This window comes from Pristiophorus japonicus, chromosome 12 (assembly GCF_044704955.1).
Source record: "Pristiophorus japonicus isolate sPriJap1 chromosome 12, sPriJap1.hap1, whole genome shotgun sequence".
Lineage (NCBI taxonomy): Eukaryota > Metazoa > Chordata > Chondrichthyes > Pristiophoridae > Pristiophorus > Pristiophorus japonicus.
Window position 1 is genome coordinate 187,281,685 of NC_091988.1, and position 20,113 is coordinate 187,301,797.

General features: G+C 47.1%; 1 protein-coding gene across 1 annotated transcript in view; it reads left to right on the plus strand.

Moving 5' to 3' along the window:
• Positions 1–5,917: 5,917 nt before the first annotated feature.
• The window catches only part of LOC139277599 (protein CBFA2T2-like), a 126,956-nt gene continuing 112,760 nt past the window's right edge, over positions 5,918–20,113 (plus strand). The window contains exon 1 of the mRNA XM_070896284.1: positions 5,918–6,093. Coding sequence (XP_070752385.1) covers positions 6,066–6,093 — 28 coding nt within the window. The 5' untranslated portion in view covers positions 5,918–6,065. The remainder of the gene's footprint in view (positions 6,094–20,113) is intronic.

A 20,113-nucleotide genomic window follows, 5' to 3' on the forward strand; every position in this document is an offset into this window, starting at 1 on the left:
CCTCGAGCCTGCTCCGCCACTTAATACGATCATGGCTGATCCGATCATGGACTCAGGTCCACTTCCCTGCCTGCATCCAGACTTGCTTCCACTCTAAAAGTGAATTCTCAGGTGACTGAGCAGTCCAAAACGGGAATTACAGTCTCTGTCACAGACGGCCGTGCCTTCAGCTGCCGAGGCCCTGAGCTCTGGAACTCCCTCCCTAAACCTCTCCGCCCCTCTACCTCTCTTTCCTCCTTTAAGATGCTCCTTAAAACCTACCTGTTTGACCAAGCTCCTTTTGTTTCTTTATGTGGCTCGGTTTTGTTTTATAACGCTCCTGTGAACTGCCTTGGGATGTTTTACTCATCATCATCATAGGCAGTCCCTCGAAATCGAGGAAGACTTGCTTCCATTCTAAAAGTGAGTTCTCAGGTGACTGTACAGTCCAATTCGGGAATTACAGTCTCTGTCGTAGACAATCGTTGGAGGAAAGGGTGGGCGGGGAGTCTGGTTTGCCGCACCCGCCTTCCGCTGCCTGCGCTTGTTTTCTGCATGCTCTCGGCGACGAGACCCGAGGTGCTCAGCGCCCTCCCGGATGCTCTTCCTCCATTTCGAAGGAGGAGGCATACGAAAGCATGGGCCTTACACTAAACATCCGCAAGACAAGGGTCCTCCACCAACCTGATCTCGCCACACAGCTCTGCCCCCCCCAGTCATCAAGATGTTTTACTACCTCAAAAGTGCTACATAAATACAGGTTTATTGCTGTTGTTGTTGGTAAAGTGGGACCAGTTAGCAAAATATCATATTTAAATATTTTAACCTTTATTAAAATGGAGTCTGTATCTCTCTCATACACGTACACAATGCTGATATAAATCCTCCCGGATGCACTTCTTCCACTTAGGGAGGTCTCTGGCCAGGGACTCCCAGGTACCGGTGGGGATTGTTGCACTTTATCTAGGAGGCTTTGATAGTGTCCTTGAAACGTTTCCTCTGCCCACCTGCCGTGTAGGAGTTCCAAGTAGAGCGCTTGCTTTGGGAGTTTGGGAGCATTTTAATAGAATGAGCAAAAGGGAGAGAGTAGGTCCGGGGGAGGGGTTGGGGGTGGGTGCAGGGTTGGTGGATACAATGAGGATGTATCAGTGGAATTATTGTTGGACAGTGTAACAGATCTCCTCATGTGATCACCTCACCCCAGTCAAGTAATAGAAAGGAGAAATTCAAGAAACAGAAGACGGGAGAATAGTTAAGGCAGGCCAAAATAGAAGGGGAGGGAATGGGAGAGATGGAAAACACAGAACAAATTCAGATTCCTCAATGAGTTCAAGTACTCAAGCTCTTTCCCATTACTCCTAATTGCCCGAGGTTTAATTCAGCCCTAAGACCAACCCTCGGCCTCATGATGGATTCATAGGCCAGGCGTCAATAGGTAAACTTTGTTAATAGGTTTACTTTTGTCCTGCCTTTAGGTAATAGCCCTTGTAAGTGGGTGTTAATTTATTATTGTTAGTGAACATCTGTGTACCGGGCAGCCTGCACGAGTGTTTTGGGGGAGACAGCAGGTGGCATGCCAGTTGAGAGTGGGGGTGGGAGTAAGGCTGGGAGTGGAGGAGGGGCAGTCCCTTTAGTCATAAGATCAATACGGACCTCATGACTTCTTAATGCCTGCTGTCAAAAAGAGCTCTGTCTCACTAGTGCTACAACAGTTTTCGCAGGCCATTCGAGCTTCGGGGTTCTTTTAGAAGGATGTTCAATAAAAGGTTCTCACAAGGCTTTTTGTTGAATTTATCAAAATGCACAATCGCACACGAGTACAGGAAGAAAATAGATTTATATAGTGCCTTTCATGACCACCAGATGTCCCAAAGCGCTTCACAGTTAGTGAAGTACTTTTTAAGTGTAGTCACTGTTGTAGTGTAGGAAACGCGGCAGCCAATTTGCACACAGCAAGCTCCCACAAACAGCAATGTGATAATGACCAGGCATTCTGTTTTTGTTATATTGATTGAGGGATAAATATTTGCCAGGACACTGGAGATAACGCCCCTGCTCTTCTTTGAAATAGTGCCATGGACAATTTGCCTCCAAATAAAAAAAACTCTGCATCCACCTGAGAGAGCAGTTGGGACCGCGGTTTAATGTCTCATCCAAAAGACGGCACCTCCAACAGTGCAGCACTCCCTCAGCACTGCACTGGAGTGTCAGCCTAGATTTTATGTGCTCAAGTCTCTGGAGTGGGAGGGTGCTTCCAACTGAGCCAGGGCTGGCACATAAATGCAACTCCTCTCCATGAGGCAAATTGCTTTTTTAATGAAAAAGGAAAATATGTATTTTGTTCCAATTTTATCATCTTTGAAAGATGATGACCAAAGCTTCTCATTATTAATAGGGATGGCAGGATTAGGTTTGGCACGATGGGTTCATTTGACAAAAGTTAGCCAGGGCCCACTCATGAAAATTAGCCATTTGGGTGAGTGAGCTACTGGATGTGAGTCCCTAACCTAACAATCATTATGACATCGTTGTTCGTGGGAGCTTGCTGTGTGCAAATTGGCTGCTGTGTTTCCTACATTACAACAGTGACTACCCTTCATTGGCTGTAAAGCGCTTTGGGATGTTGTGAAAGGTGCTATATAAATGCAAGTTTTCTTTTTGTTTCAAAACAGCAAGGTGATAATGACCAGATAATCTGCTTTAGTGATTTTGGTTAAGGGATAAACATTGGTCCAGGACACTGGGGAGTACTCACCTGCTCTTCTTGGAAATAGTGCTATGGGATCTTTTACATCCACCTGAGAGAGCAGACGGGACCTCGGTTTAATGTCTCATCCTAAAGACGGCACCTCCAACAGTGCAGCGCTCCCTCAGTATTGCGCTGGGAGTGTCAGCTTAGATTATGTGCTCAAGTCTCTGGAGTGGAGCTCGAACCCACAACCCTCTGACCCAGAGGCAAGAGTGCAGGGCTGACCCCACAAGCATCATAGTATCATGAACCTTAACCACAACAGGTACAGGGACCTGTTTTCCAGGGCGAGTTGTGTTACATCCACACTCCTCTGTAACATGGGGCTGTGCCCAGATGGGACAAGGATTTGTTGGATGACAGATGGCATTTATTCCAGTCCCAGATGGCTGGCCAAAAAAATTTATGCGAGCAAAAAGAGACTGAGCTAGTTTAAAAAAAGAATGGAAAAAGAGAAAATATATAAATCAACTTTTTGTTGTGTGGGGAAGAGGAGTTAATGTTGAAATCGAGATTTAATCATCTGTAAACTAAATAGAGAAAATACTTATTAATACATTTAAACATTGAACGTTGGACAGAGAGAAAATAATGAGATTGAGGAAAAAGATGATCCATTTAAAATGAGATAGTGAAATATTTGCAATTTATAAAAAGCCGTCAAAAGATCTCAAAATGCTTTACATGGTGAACTCCAAATCCACACTCTGAGTTGTCAGTATTAAGGCCCAAGAATTAGTCACATAACCTCAATCATAAAATTAAACCTGCAGTGAAAATATCATTCTTAATCCAATATTTCTGCACGCAGTTTTAAGTGAAAGTGAGAATAAAACAGCTGAGTGCCTATCTGACTGCACTTCAAAAGTACTTCATTGTCTGTAAAGTGCTTTGGGGTGTCCTGAAGGCGCTATATAAATGTATCCTTTTGTACCTCCTCCCTGGGCTTGTGTTCCCCGCCCCCAGAACAAGCCCATAACTCAGCCAGCCTCGCTCCTCCCTATCTCTGTAATCTCCTCCAGCCCTACAACCCCCCGAATTTCTGCGCTCTTCCAATTCTGGCCTCTTATGCATCCATGATTTTCATTGCTGCACCATTGGTGGCTGTGCCTTCAGCTGCCTGGGCCCTAAGCTCTGGCATTCCCTCTGCCTCTCTACCCCTCTCTCCTCCTTTAAGATGCTCCTTAAAATCTACCTCTTTGACCAAGCTTTTGGCCATCTGTCCTATTATCTCCTTGCGTGGCTCGGTGTCAAATTTTGTTTGATAACTTTCCAGTAAAGCACCGTGGGATGTTTTACTACGTCAAAGACGCCATATAAATGCAAATTGTTGAGAAGCCCTGAGCTGGTGCAATTCCAGAGATGGCAGTGAGGGATGTCAGTGTCGGGTTATTTTAATGATGATGATGATGATTTCCCCGGAAACTTTTAAACCCTAGGTACGGCACGGGCTGGATGGGCCGAATGGGTGCGTATGATTCTCCTATGAAGTACCTGCGAGTGAAGGTGCACAGGAAGGAAGGACTTTTTGTTCTCCATTCACATCAAGTCGTAGGCCGGGAGTTTCCTTGGAGTGGCTCTGGCTCGACAGGCATAACTTTATTTCCAAAGTATGGCGGAAAACCCATTTACGCCGCACACCCGGGAAAATAGCGGCAATGGATTACGAGCAGCTCTGAGGAAATTCCCGTCCATCATCTAGACACTACTGAGCGACTGCTGCATGGTCAGAGGCGCCTGCCTTCGGATGGGACATTAAACTGAGGTTCTGTCCATCTGTTCTGGTGATGCAGTTGGATGTTAAAGATCCCCTGGCACTATTTGAAGAGAGCTGGGAATTCCCCCTGGTGTTATTAGTGCAAATGAAAGTGCACAGGCCTGGAGGTCACCTTGTGACATGGGTTGGTAATGATCTGCGAGGCAGGAGACAGAGAGTAGGTATAAAGGGAATGCTCTCTGATTGGCAGCATGTGACAAGCAGTGTTTCCCAGGGACCTGTACTGGGGCCTCAGCTTTTTACCACACATATGAAGGTACATCCAAGTTTGCAGATGACACTAAGTTGGGAGTCACAGTAAATTGTGTTGATGGGAGAAGAAAGTTACAAAGGGACATAGACAGTGGGTCACACCCTCCCCTCTGAATCAGAAGGTTGTGGGTTCAGGTCCCACTCCAAAGACTTGAGCACAAAAATATAGGCTGACACTCCCAGTGCAGTGCTGAGGGAGTGCTGCACTGTGACAGAGGTGCCGTCTTTCGGATGAGGCGTTAAACCGAGGCCCCGTCTGCTCTCTCAAGTGGACGTAAAAAACCCCATGACACTACTTTGAAGAAGAGCAGGGGAGTTAACCGGTGTCTTGGCCAACATTTATCTCTCAATCAACATCATAAAATCAGATTATATAGTCAATATCACATTGCTGTTTGTGAGAGCTTGCTGTGTGTAAACTGGCTGCTGCATTTCCTACATTACAACAGTGACTCCACTCCAAAAAGTACTTCATTGGCTGTAAAGCGCGTTGGGATGTCCTGAGATCCTGAAAGGTGCTGTATAGCTGTTTATGGGATGCCATGGTAGTCTACATGACAAGAGTCTCTGGCCTTTCAAAGTGTTAAGCACGTTGAGACATTTTAGTATGAGAAACAGAATAAATGTCAGGGTTATTAGAAACAGACTTGATTCCACAACCGATGGGCACCGCAGGGTCCTGAGTGCATAGTGGATAACAGTAATAACATTATTATGACGTTTTATAAGTTTCCATTGGTTTTGTGGTGAAGTTCTATATTAGTCCTGTCACTTTAAAAGAGAGTGGGGTGGGGGGGGGGGGCGCACTTTTGTTTGGCTTTTTCGGTTGGTGACTTGTGGGTTATTTTAGAAAAGAATTACCAAAGAGATCGGAAAACTAATTTAAATAAGAAGCAAGTTCCCGGGTACACTGGGAAACTGCCTGAGGGTATACAGAGAGGGAAAATGAAGGGGGTGGGGAGAGAGTTAGAAAACACAATCAGAAGTCTGTTCCGACTGCTTACTCGCTAGTTTATCCAACTGGTGTGTGAAGTGGGATCTCTGTGTCGGTTGAAATACCAGCCCCCTTGCAGCAGACATTGGCTGAGCCTGTCTCTTTGAAGTCTCGATCTTGCTAGTTTCCAATTCAGGGACTGGAGAATCAATCAGGCACGAGGAGATCTTTGAGTGGAGAGCTTACAGTCACACACACACACACAAAACCCAACTTCATACAGTCACTGCAAGCCAAAGTGGAACTTTTATTCCTTGCCGCAGCTCCCGGCCAAGCTAAAACTTTTCCAAACGCAGAGAGAGAAGTCACTGGAAATGGTGGGGATTTCTGGTGCCTATCAGAGTGAGTAAAGTCTGTATTCCTGCTGTTTCACTTTGTTGCTGGTTCAGGGAGGGGGGGGGGGGGTGCTGACTGTCTTTGTTCGGATCGAATGGGAAGAGAGATTGTGTAACTTTGTTTAAAAAAACACACAAAGTTCTCCAAAGCGAGAGGTTGGAGGCCCCCACTTCAAAAAAAGTTGTCTTGAAGGTAATTGATCAAGAATGAAAGAAATGGACAACCTGGGACGTGTTGCTTTGCGACTGTGGCTTGGAGCAGGCGTGGGGGGGGGGGGGGTTTGATCCGAGCTGTGTGTTGATGTTAAGCGTGAGCATTGTGTTCCCGTGTCCTTGGGCGCTGTGACAGATGCTCGGCGCATTTAGCTCATTGCGTCTTTCCGTCGACTCGGGGTTTATAATCCCTGTTTTTAAAAAATATATGTATAGTGTAAAACAAAGCAGTGGAAAAGTACAAACGTTTGCAGTTTTTTCAATTTGCTTTAAAAAAAACATAAAATAACTCATGCAAAATTCTCTTATGGAATTGTTTTGCTTGTACGTAAAAAAACCGCGACAAAATATCCCTGTTTATTCCACACCATTTCATTGTTTTACTCGCTACACATTGAGCTTGAACTTGTGTTTTTTCTTCTGTGACTGTCCTTTGCTTGCCTCTCACTTTCTAACTTCTTTCGATCCAACTCATTAATGGCATATCTCATAAATACATCGTTAACAACAGTGTGATATCTGTTCTATATGCGGTCAGTACCTGTGCTGTCTGTTCTATATATATATATGGTCAGTAGTGAAGCAGTGTGAAAGCAAGACTTGCATTTATATAGCGCCTTTCACGACAACCGGACGTCCCAAAGCGCTTTACAGCCAATGAAGTACTTTTTGGAATGTAGTCACTGTTGTAATGTGGGAAACACAGCAGCCAATTTGCGCACAGCAAGCTCTCACAAACAGCAATGTGATAATGGCCAGATTATCTATTTTGTAGTGATGTTGATTGAGGGATAAATATTGGCCAGGACACCAGGAATAACTCCCCTGCTCTTCTTCGAAATAGTGTCATGGGATCTTTTATATAGTTAATAACTGTGATAGCTGTTATATAAACAGTCAGTGTGGTATCTGTTTTATATATATATATATATATGGTCAGTAGTGACGCAGTATTTGTAATACACACAGACAATAATGGTGAAGTATGTTATATAGACAGAGCAATGATGTGGTATATGAAACATATACAATCTTTAATTTTGCCGAACCTGTTTGACGCACAGTAAATAATGGTGCGGTTGACAGGCAATAATTGTGTGCTATTTGTTTTATATACAACTTGCATTTTTATGGTGCATTTAACATTGGAAAAATCACAAGGCACTTCACAGAGGGATAACAAATGCTAAGCCAGCTTAGGAAGAGTGAACAAAGGCCTGATAAATATGAGTGTTATAAGGAAGATCTTTAGAGGGAGGGGGAGAGGTTTAACGAGGCAATTCCAGAGTGGCGGACCTCGGCGGCTGAAAGTACAACTGCCTACGGTAAGGTGAAAAGATGGGGGTGCACAAAAGGCCCAAGTCAGAGGAGTGGAGCGAGGGGGTAGGGCTATAGGATAGCAAGAGGTTGTGGAGGTAGGGTGGGATGAGGCAATAGAGGGAGTTGAACCTGATGCAGTGGAGTTTTGGATGAGTCGAACTTTAGAGGGTGAAGGATGGCACCCTGACCAGGAGAGCACTGGAGCAAACGACGGAAAGAGCTTGCATATAGGTCGTACCTTGGACTCTGCACGGCCATTGAAGTACTTTTGAAATGCAGTCAAGTGTTGTAATGTGGACAAACATGGCAGCCAATTTGCAAACTGCAAGGTCTCACCAATAGGAAATGAAATAAATGCTTTGGTGGTGTTAGTTGAGAGACGAATGTTGGCCGACATTGGGAGACCAACCTTGTTCTTCAAATAACAGCTTGGCATTTTTAATCTCCACCTGACAGGGAAGACGGGGCCTCGGTTTAATGTCCTATCGAAAGACAGCACTTCTGACTGTGCAGCACTCCCTCAGTACTGCACTGGAGTGTCAGTCTGGATTATGTGCTCAGGTCTCTGGAGAGGGGCTTGAACCCACGTCTTTCTGACGTCGAGGCGAGAGTGCTATCCACTGAGCCGGGGCTGACACCCGACTAAGGCATGGATGAGGGTTTCAGCGGCAGATGGGCTGAAGTGGTGACGGTGACGGGCAAGATTAGGGAGGTGGAAGTCTTTTGACAGAGAGAGTGTGGGGTCCGAAAACCCAGGCCCGGGTTGAACGTCGGGACCCTTGAGGTTGAAAACAGTCGAGTTCAGTTCGACACAGTGACCAGGGAGGGAGATGGAATCGGTGACCAGTACAGAGTTGATGCCAGGAGTTGGGCGTGCAGCGGCCCGGCCCAGAAATCGGTGCGGAACCGGCCTGCAAGACCATCAGCTGGCCGGGGCCATTGGAGGGAGCAGCGTGTGGCGGCATACCACTGCAGAGAGCAGCGCGTGCTGCTGCAGGAGGGCGACGGCTGCGAAGCCAGGTCGCTGACTGCAGTGCGGGCAGGCACAGCAGGAGGGGCGAAGGAGTGGCAAGAGTTTGTAGATGGAAGTGATCGGGGCCCAGGAGAGGTGTGAGTTTGGGGCTCAGAAGAGGCGAGGGCCCAGGGGCAGCACGGGCCAGCCCACACTGCGATATGTGTGCGCGCTAGGTCTGTGCAGCAGAGCTGGTCTCCAGTCGTCTTGGGTAACCCTTGCCACTGGACCAAGATCTACCTCTGTCAAGCCCGTGTGGTGGCTGGTGTGCAACGGCCACCACACGTTAAAAAAGTCCACGCACAGGCATCTTCCACCCTTCAACATGTAGTTTGGGATCTGGAACATTGAAACACCTGTGAACTCATCCCTTTTTGGCATGGAAGCAAGTCACCCTCGCTTCGAGGGACCGCTTATGATGCCGGGAGGCAAAGACAGTAGTTTCGGCCATCTCCAGCTAGATACCCCGACGTGGTATCTGATCAGCACACAGCTAGTACTGGCACAGTGCCTGTTACATACACAGTCAATCATGGAGTAGATTCTGTTGTACACACACACATTGATAACAACATAGGAACAGAAATAGGTCGATCAACCCCTCGAGCATGCTCTGTCATTCAATCAGATCATTGTTGATCTGTACCTCGACTCTTCACCTTTGCTTCATATCACTTAATCCCCTTGCCTAACAAAGATCTATCAATTAATTGAACCCCAGCATCCACAGCCTTTTGGGGCAGAGAGTTCCAGATGTCTAATACCGTTTGTATGAAAGAGTGCTTCCTGATTTCACTGCTGAACGGCCTAGCTCTAATTTTAAGATAATTCCCCCCACTCGTTCTTGATTTCCCCACCAGGGCAAGTCTACCTGAAGTATCTACCCTATCGAATGCTTTTAACATTTTAAACACCTGGATCAGATTACCCTTCAATCTACAATACTCAAGGGAATACAAGGCAAGTTCTTGCAACCAATCCTCATAATTTAAACATTTTAGCCCCGGTACCATTCTGGTGAATCTGCGTTGCACCCCCACCAAGACCAATACCCTGAGGTGGGGCACCCAGAACTGAACGCAGTTACTCCAGATGGGGGTCTGACCAAGTCTCTGTCCAAGTGAAGCGTAACTTCCTCCCCTTTGTATCCCAGCCCCCTTGAGATAAAGGCCAACATTCCATTAGCCTTTTTGATTGCTTTTTGTATCTAGCTTTAAATGATTTATGTGCTTGTACTCCCAAATCTATTTGCTCTGCAATTCCTAATTCCTCACCATTTAAAAAATACTCTTGATTTATCTCTGTGAGGTACACTGATGGCGTAGCCTCTCCTTTTTTTTTACTAAACTGTATTGCTGCATAATCTTTCTGTAGTCAGCTCTATAACAGTAACGTGCTGTCTATCTTAACGAGTGGCGCTGAGGGGGAGAGCTCACCACCCCCCCCCCCACTCCCCCCAGGCACTTGATACTACAGTAATGGGCCCCATGCTGACCACACTTGTGAATGAGTGTGCCCTTGCTTGGCCCCCAGCAGAAATTCCTGTTGCTGTCAGTGTTTAACAGGATTCTACTGTACTCCAATATCCCTGACTGGTGGGTGGCCCAAAGAAAGCTGCCTTGTGGACTGGCCCTACACACAGCGAGCGGCAGTCAGAGGGAAACTGTTGCAACCGCCCTCCAACTGCAGGCGTAATGTCGGCCTGCAACCAACACAGGTTATTTTCCCCTAATATTTTTTAACTACGGGAAGATTTATACCGCAGTTACTTCGCCCCACTCTCCGTAGCAGTCCTGAAGACAGAAGCGAGCTGCCTAGCTAAATGGAAAGAAAAACGACTTGGTTTGTATAGCTCCTTTCACGACCTCGGGACCTCCCAAAGTGCTTCAGAGCCATTTGAAGGGTAGTCACTGTGGCAATGTAGGAAGCACGGCGGACAAATTTGCGCACAGCAAGTTCCCACAAACAGCACCGGTGATAATGACCAGATCATCTGTTTTAAGTGATGTTTAGGGAGCGTCTTGGAGGAGGAAAGAGAGGTGGAGGGGTTCAGGGAGGGATATCCAGAGTTTTGGGGCAACAGAAGGCACAGCCACCAATGGTTGAGCGATTATAATTAGGGATGCTCAAGAGGGCAGAATTTGAGGAGCGCAGACATCTTGGGGGATTGTGGGGCTGGAGGAGATTACAGAGATAGGGAGGGGCGAGGCTATGGAGGGATTTGCAAACAAGGACGATCATTTTGAAATCGAGGCGTTGCTTAACCGGGAGCCAATGTAGGTCAGCGAGCACAGGGGTGATGAGTGAGAGGGACTTGGTGCGAGTTAGGACACGGGCAGCCGAGTTTTGGATCATCTCTAGTTTACATAGGGTATAATGTGGGAGACCAGTCAGGAGTGCGTTGGAATAATCAAGTCTAGAGGCAACGGGAAGATTTATACTGCAGTTACTTCGTCCCCCCATCCATAGCTGTCCTGACGTCAGCAGCGAGCTGCCAAGCTAAAGAAAAAATACTTGTATTTATACAGCACCTTTCACGACCACCGGACGTCCCAAAGCACTTTACAGCTAATGAAGTGCTTTTGAAGTGTAGTCACTGTTGTAATGTGGGAAACGCGGTAGCCAACTTGTGCACAGCAAGCTCCCACAAACAACAATGGTGATAATGACCAGATAATCTGTTTTAGTGATTTTTTTTTGAGGGATTAAATAATAGCCAAATAGTGCCATAGGCTATTGAGGCACGGCTGACACGAGAATTGAGGTTGGAAAGAAAGAAAGACTTGCATTTCTAAAGTGTCTTTCAGACCACCGGACTTTACAGCCAATGAAGTAATTTTGGAGTGTAGTCACTGTTGTAATGTGAGAAACATGGCAGTAAGCACAGCAAGCTCCCATAAAGAATAATGTCATAATGACCAGATAATCTGTTTTTTTGATTGAGGGATAAATATTTGCCAGGACACCTCCCTTGCTTTTCTTTGCAATAGTGTCATGGGTTCTTTTATGTCCACCTGAGAGGGCAGACAGGACCTCGTTTTAACGTCTCATCCGAAAGATGGCACCTCCGGCAGTGCAGCACTCCCTCAGCGCTGCACTAGCTTTATGTGCTCAAGTTTCTGGAGTGGGACCTGAACCCAAATCAGACTCAGAGGCGAGTGTGCGACCTACTGAGCCACAGCTGACAGGTTGAGGTGGGACTCGTGCCGTGAGAGAGATGGTTTGGGATTGCACTTCTGATCAGATTGCTGCCTGCTGCCATGTTATTTTTTGACATTGGCGAGATCGATGCTGAACCACTCTGACTCAGTCTGCAGAGGCCCGGGACATGGCTGAGATTATACTGGCCTGTGCAGACTTGCCCGGGATATTGAAAAAATAGTGGGAAATAGTTTTACATCTGGATCTCGCTGTTCCTCTCGACACAGAAGCTGCGACTGGTGTTCACAGCACAGGAAGCTTCGCTGATTTAATTTTTCTTTTGCATTCCCTGTGTGCTCATAGTGCCATCTACATCCCAGCCCACGCTCTGGAATTCCCTCCCTAAACCTCTCCGCCACTCTCCTCCTTTAAGACGCTCCTTAACAGCTACCTCTTTGACCAAGCTTTTGGCCATCTGCCCTAATATTTCCTTATGTGGCTTGGTGTCAAATCTTGTTCGATAATCGCTCCTGTGAAGAGCCTCGGGAAGTTTTACTACATTAAAGGCGCTATATAAATGCAAGTCTTTATTGTTGCCAAAAGGGGCGGGATATAAATCTGCCAGGGTTACTTCTCACGATCACTGTGTGGTGATTCCCACTGGAACATGGGCGATTGTACTTGTGTGGGCACAGGCTGAAGGCATAGTCCTCCTCAGCTGTGATGCCAGAACCCAACAATATAGAGGTATGCACTTACTCTGCTCCCCATCGTTACTTCAGAGGTCCCTCGTGCATCCCCGAATTTCTTGCGCAACCCCCCCTCTCCCTTTGTCCCCACCATTGGTGGCCGCGCCTTCAGCTGCCTAGCTCTTAAGCTCTGGAATTCCCTCCCTAAACCTCTCCGCCTCTCTCTTCTCCTTTTTTAGACACTCCTCAAAACCCACTTCTTTGACCAAGTGCTTGGTCACGTGTCCTAATGTCTCCTGTTTTGGCTCGGTGTCAATTCCTTTTTGGTCTGATTACGCTCCTGTGAAGCGCCCTGGGACATTTTACTACGCTAAAGGCGCTGTATAAATGCAAGCAGTTGTTGTTGTGCTTCAGCGGCATCAAGTGGGAAGTACCAACAGGTGGATGTCAGTTGAAGAGTGTGTCAGGCTTGGGAGCGAGGCCCTTATGATCTAGTTAACCTGCGGAAATTTAAATGGTTAGAATATTGGGCAATGCGGCCCGCGATTCCCCGCCCCGTACTCTGTGGGACAGTTGCTCCACACCAGTAGTGGGGGCTGTCATATTTCAGTATGACCAGCCTCGAACGAGAGGGTGGGGGGGGGGGCAGAATGACACTGCTCTCCGGCTCTGTAAAGAGATCGTCGGTCCATTGGAATTGGGGGGCTGGGACGGGTTCTGTGAGCAGCAGATGTTTACATCACACACACACACACACACACACATACACACACACACACACACAGGGTGAATATCTGCCAAGCCTCTTTTAATTCTTAGTTTGAAGCTGATTGCTAAATTTGCAGGAATGGGGAATGCGATCAGTGAGGTAACGGCACAGTCACACTGTTGCTCTTTCTACACCCTGGAAAGGTGTACTGGATGGCTTCCTCCCCGGTGATAATCGTCCTTTAAGAGTAAAACGAGAATCACAGAATGATACAGAGAAGGAGGCCATTCAGCCCATCGTGCCTGTGCCGGCTCTTTGAAAGAGCGTTCCAATTAGTGCCCACTCCCCCTGCTCTATGCCCATAGTCCTGCACATTTTCCCTTTTTGAAATATATATCCAATTCTCTTTTGAAAGTTATTGTTGAATCTGCTTCCACCACCCTTTCAGGCAGCGCATTCCTGATCGTAACAACTCTTTACGTAAATTTGCTTTTCTTCATGTCGCCTCTGGTACTTTTGCTGACCAAAAGGGAACTTGTTCTGGACGAACTCTCCACAAACAACCTTCCCTTTACACAATGGGGCCGAAATTCACTTGTGCAAGAAAGCTGGCTATGAGTTTTTCCCGGTGTGTACCTCAGGGATCCATGATACGGCCGTATGATCGATTTTCAGGACCTTGACATTTTTCAAAGTCCCAACGGAAGTCGGTCTTGGTTGGGGGCGGGAGATCGACAGGAAGGCAGGTTGAGGGGATGAATTTGGGTCAGGACTTGCGGCGGTCATCAGCATCGGGACAGAATCGGGTCCAGGCCAAAAAATCCCCGACCTGAATTTGGGTCGGAGCGGTCAGTTGACCACAAGGCGGCGGCCACGGGATTCCGCCGCATGGCCGCCGCAAACGGGCAGCAACGGGTCACTCTGCGACTCTGAATTTCGGCCCCAATATCTATTGTTACGGTACAGGCTCAGTGATAGAAACTGTCACTTGCGCCGTGATTTTATCTTTCTCACCGACAGCAGAACTGTATATGACTCAAAACCGCTACCCTTTCGCTTTGACCCATTAGCCAGCTCCAGCTATCCGTCAACACACTTCTTTACCTTTCAACGGAGAGCCCTTCAAGTGAAGGAGTAGAGAGCGTTTGATGCCGTGTAAAAGCTTCAGCTTTCTTTGTTGTTTTGATAGCTGGGGTCAGTTGAAAGTACCGAAGCGATGGGCTCCCTCAGTAGCTCGGTTCGACAGCCAGCCGTAGAGGTCAGGAAGGTTCGATTCATTCTTGGGATGTGGCATCGCTGGCAAGACCGGCATTTATTGCCCATCCCTAATTGCCCCCAAGGAGGTGGTGGTGAGCTGCCTTCTTGAACCGCTGCAGTCCGTGTGGTGAAGGTGCTCCCACAGTGTTGTTAGGGAGGGAGTTCCAGGATTTTGACTCGGTGACGATGAAGGAACAGCCGATATATTTCCAAGTCAGGATGGTGCGTGTGACTTGGAGGGAATCTTGGAGATTGTGGTGCTCCCATGCGCCTGCTGCCCTTCTAGGTGATGGAGGTCGCGGGTTTGGGAGGTGCTGCCGAAGAGCCTTGGCAATTTAGTGCAGTGTAACCTGTGTCGAATCAGTTGATCTGCTAGGCGATGGTAGGAGCACGCGCTATCCCTCAGTGTGCTCCTTGGCTAGGCAGTGGACGAACCAGTGAGCATTCCCATTCCTGATCACCATCCAGTGCTTCCTACATGTGTGGACGAATGGTGAGGGCCGAATCAGCGGGGGGAAGGGGAGAGGTTCAGCAATGATGCACCTCGTGGTCGAATAGACATTCCTATGCCATTGTGTTCACGTGTGTAAGCATTAAACATGTCTACTTGGGAGATATAGGCCTAGAAATTCGTCTTGGGCGATGGCGTAAAACTGATAGTAAAGGGTCAGCCGCCCGTTCTACGCAGTGCCTGCTGATCAGTTCCATTGGCTACAATGCCTGGGCCACAGAGTATAAAGCCTCAAAGACTGCTGCCGGTCAAATTCGGAATCGCCCCTTTTTGGGGCGGAATCCAAGGCGAGGTGGGACTTCGGTTGCTGCATTTCCTGCATTAGAACAACAACAACTTGTATTTATATTGCGCCTTTAATCTAATAAAACATCCCAAGGCACTTCACAGGAGTGTTATAAGACAAAAGAATTGACACGGAGTCACATAAGGAGAAATTAGGACAGGTGACCAAAAGCTTGGTCAAAGAGGTAGGTTTTAAGGAGCGTCTTAAAGGAGGAATGAGAAATAGAGAGGTTTAGGGAAAGAATTCCAGAGCTTAGGACCGAGGCAGCTGATGGCATGGCTGCCAATAGTTGAGCAGTTATAATCAGGGATGCTTAAGAGGGCAGAATTAGAGGAGCACAGATATCTCGTGAAATTACAGCAGTAACTACACTTCAAGAAGTACTGTATTGGCTGTAATTACGGGACATCTTGAGGTCGTGAAAGGTGCTATATAAATGCAAGTCTTTCTTTTCCTGCTTTGCCTGCCTTTAAAAATGAATGTGAGCAGCACGGGCCAGCTGATGACTGAGCTCTCTCTCAAGCCCAACGTCGTGTGAGCTGTCAGCTGGCTTTTGTTATGCAGTTGTACCGTCTTCTCTGCACCAGAAGGCTGGGAGGTCTGGCGCAGCTTAGGGAATTGAGTTGCAGCACATCCCACCTGTTCTCTGCATAAGAGATTAAATCGAGTTCCCATCTGCCTCGGCCCGAAGAGCCCGCATCACCCGCCGCAACATAGCAGAAGTGAAAACCCAGGTGCCTCGGTCCTGTGCTCCTGTGGATTAACCCAGGTTCATTCACTTAGAAAAACTGCACATAGCCTCCTGTTGACACCATAACCGAGGTGTTGGGGAGAAAAAAAGCAATTGTGAGGGGGAATAAAAGAAAGGAAGGTTTGGATTTATATAACGCCTTTCACGATCACCGGACATCTCAAAGCGCTTTACAGCCAATGAAGTACTTTTGGAGTGTAGTCACTGTTGTAATGTGGGATACGCGGCAGACAAATTGTGCACAGCAAGCTGCCACAAACAGCAATGTGATAATGACCAAATAATCTTTTTTTTGTTGCATTGATTGATAAATATTGGCCCCAGGAATAACGCCCCTGCTCTTCTTCGAAATAATGCTATGGGATCTTTTACGTCTACCTGAGAGAGCAGACGGAGCCTCGGTTTAATGTCTCATCTGAAAGACGGCACCTCCAACAGTGCAGCACTCCCTCAGTATTGCACTGGAGTGTCAGCCTGGACTTTTGTGCTCAAGTTCCTGGAGTGGGACTTGAACCCACAACCTTCTGACTCAGAGGCAAGAGTGCTACCCACTGAACCACAGCTGGCACTGAAAAGGGGGTAAATTGCCTGAAGTTTCCTCACACTGTGTCGCTGGGATTTATGGCGTTGATGTCGTTTCCCCCTCCCCATGCAAAATAAGCTTCCAATCCCAGATGCTGAATAGAGGGAATTGATATAAATTAGGTGTCAGCCCCAGGATAATGATGTCAGAATGGCCTCTGTAAAGTGTTCCCCGTAAGCTGCGCTTTGTTCTGAGCGGCCTGTCCCTTTTAGTGCGCGGTCCCTTTAAATTTCCGCGCATGCGCGATATTCACAATGGAGAAGCCGGTGAGTGGCCTGCGCGGGACCTTGTCCAATTCATAGAATCATAGAGATTGAAGGCACTGAAGGAGGCCATTCGGCCCATTGTGTCCATGCCGGCTGACAAAGAGCTATCCAGCCTAATCCCACTTTCCAACTCTTGATCTGTAGGTTACGGCACTTCAAGTGCACATCCAAATAATTTATATCTGTGAAGCGTTGTGGGACGCTATTACCAATTTTAAAGGCACTATATAAATGCAAGTTGTTGAGTTCAAATCTCACCATGGTAAGTATGTGAAATTGCATTCAATAAATCTGATCATTTCTAGCCTGCCCCAAAACGGTATTGGCCTATACGGTGCTCCACTCCAACATCGCATGGTTGAATCCACGCACCCCAAAGCAGCCTAGTGAGCCACTCAATTGAAATACCATTATGGGTGCGGCAGCGCTCCAAGGGTTGCAGCAGTTCAAGAAGGTGGCCCACTTCGGGATGGGCAGTCGATGCAGTTTGCCAGCATCTCTCATGTCCTAAGAAAAAATGTAAATGTAAAAAAAATAAGATGCTCCTGCCTCTCGATCAGAAAGTTGTGGGGTTGAGTCCCACTCCAGAGACTTGAGCACGTATTCCATGCTGACACTCCAGTGCAGTGCTGACGGAGCACTACACTGTTGGAGGTGCCGACTTTCGGATGAGACATTAAACCAAGTGGATGTAAAATATCCCATGGCAATATTTGGAAGAAAAGCAGGGGATTTATCCCTCGTGTCCTGGTCAATTTCATCCCTCAATCAACATCACAAAAAAACCCAGATTATCCAGATATTATCATATTGCTGTTTGTGGGAGTTTGCTGTGAGCAAATTGGCTGCTGCGTTTCCTACATTACAACAGTGACTACACTCCGAAAGTACTTCATTGGCTGTAAAGCGCTTTAGAATGTCCTGAGGTCGAGAAAGGCGCTATATAAATGCAAGTTGGTTCTTTAATGTGTCAGTGCACCTGTACCATCATCAGTAACATATCAAGGCCTTGGTGGGGGTGCAGAAGAGATTTGCTAGAATGATTCCAGGGATGAGGGACTTCAGTGGAGAGACTGGAGAAGCTGGCATTGTTCTCCTTGGAGCAGAGAAGGTTGAGAGGGAATTTGCTAGAGGTGTTCAAAATTGTGAATGGTTTTGATGGAGTAAATAAGGAGAAACATTTCCACTGGCAGAAGGGATGAGAGCCAGAGGGCACAGATTTAAGATAATTGGCAACATGAGGGAACATTTTTATTAGTTTTTATGATCTGGAATGTGCTGTTTGAAAGCTGGTGGAAGCAGATTCAACAGTAAAATTCAAAAGGGAGTTGGATGTATACATGAAACGTGGAAAAATGTGGAGGGCTTTGGGGAAAGAGCAGGGGTGAGCGGGGGGGAGAGTGAATAATTGGATAGCGATCCCTAAGAGCCCCCACAGGCACGATGGGTTGAATGGCCTCCTGTGCTGCATCGCTCTATGAACAATTGTACAGACGTAATCTTATGGAAACATAGAAACATAGAAAATAGGTACAGGAGTAGGCCATTCGGCCCTTCTAGCCTGCACCGCCATTCAATGAGTTCATGGCTGAACATTCAACTTCAGTACCCCATTCCTGCTTTCTCGCCATACCCCTTGATCCCCTAGTAGTAAGGACCTCATCTAACTCCTTTTTGAATATATTTAGTGAATTGGCCTCAACAACTTTCTGTGGTAGAGAATTCCACAGGTTCACCACTCTCTGGGTGAAGAAGTTCCTCCGCATCTCGGTCCTAAATGGCTTACCCCTTATCCTTAGACTGTGACCTCTGGTTCTGGACTTCCCCAACATTGGGAACATTCTTCCTGCATCTAACCTGTCTAACCCCGTCAGAATTTTAAATGTTTCTATGAGGTCCCCTCTCATTCTTCTGAACTCCAGTGAATACAAGCCCAGTTGATCCAGTCTTTCTTGATAGGTCAGTCCCACCATCCCGGGAATCAGTCTGGTGAACCTTCGCTGCACTCCCTCAATAGCAAGAATGTCCTTCCTCAGGTTAGGAGACCAAAACTGTACACAATACTCCAGGTGTGGCCTCACCAATGCCCTGTACAACTGTAGCAACACCTTCCTGCCCCTGTACTCAAATCCCCTTGCTATGAAGGCCAACATGCCATTTGCTTTCTTAACCGCCTGCTGCATCTGCATGCCAACCTTCAATGACTGATGTACCACGACACCCAGGTCTCTTTGCACCTCCCCTTTTCCTAATCTGTCACCATTCAGATAATAGTCTGTCTCTCTGTTTTTACCACCAAAGTGGATAACCTCACATTTATCCACATTATACTTCATCTGCCATGCATTTGCCCACTCACCTAACCTATCCAAGTCGCTCTGCAGCCTCACAGCATCCTCCTCGCAGCTCACACTGCCACCCAACTTAGTGTCATCCGCAAATTTGGAGATACTACATTTAATCCCCTCATCTAAATCATTAATGTACAGTGTAAACAGCTGGGGCCCCAGCACAGAACCTTGCGGTACCCCACTAGTCACTGCCTGCCATTCTGAAAAGTACCCATTTACTCCTACTCTTTGCTTCCTGTCTGACAACCAGTTCTCAATCCATGTCAGCACACTACCCCCAATCCCATGTGCTCTAACTTTGCACATCAATCTCTTGTGTGGGACCTTGTCGAAAGCCTTCTGAAAGTCCAAATATACCACATCAACTAGTTCTCCCTTGTCCACTCTACTGCAAACATCCTAAAAAAATTCCAGAAGATTTGTCAAGCATGATTTCCCTTTCACAAATCCATGCTGACTTGGACCTATCATGTCACCTCTTTCCAAATGCACTGCTATGACATCCTTAATAATTGATTCCATCATTTTACCCATTACCGATGTCAGGCTGACCGGTCTATAATTCCCTGTTTTCTCTCTCCCTCCTTTTTTAAAAAGTGGGGTTACATTGGCTACCCTCCACTCGATAGGAACTGATCCAGAGTCTATGGAATGTTGGAAAATGACTGTCAACGCATCCACTATTTCCAAGGCCACCTCCTTAAGTACTCTGGGATGCAGTCCATCAGGCCCTGGGGATTTATCGGCCTTCAATCCCATCAATTTCCCCAACACAATTTCCCGACTAATAAAGATTTCCCTCAGTTCCTCCTCCCTACTAGACCCTCTGACCCCTTTTATATCCGGAAGGTTGTTTGTGTCCTCCTTCGTGAATACCGAACCAAAGTACTTGTTCAATTGGTCTGCCATTTCTTTGTTCCCCGTTATGACTTCCCCTG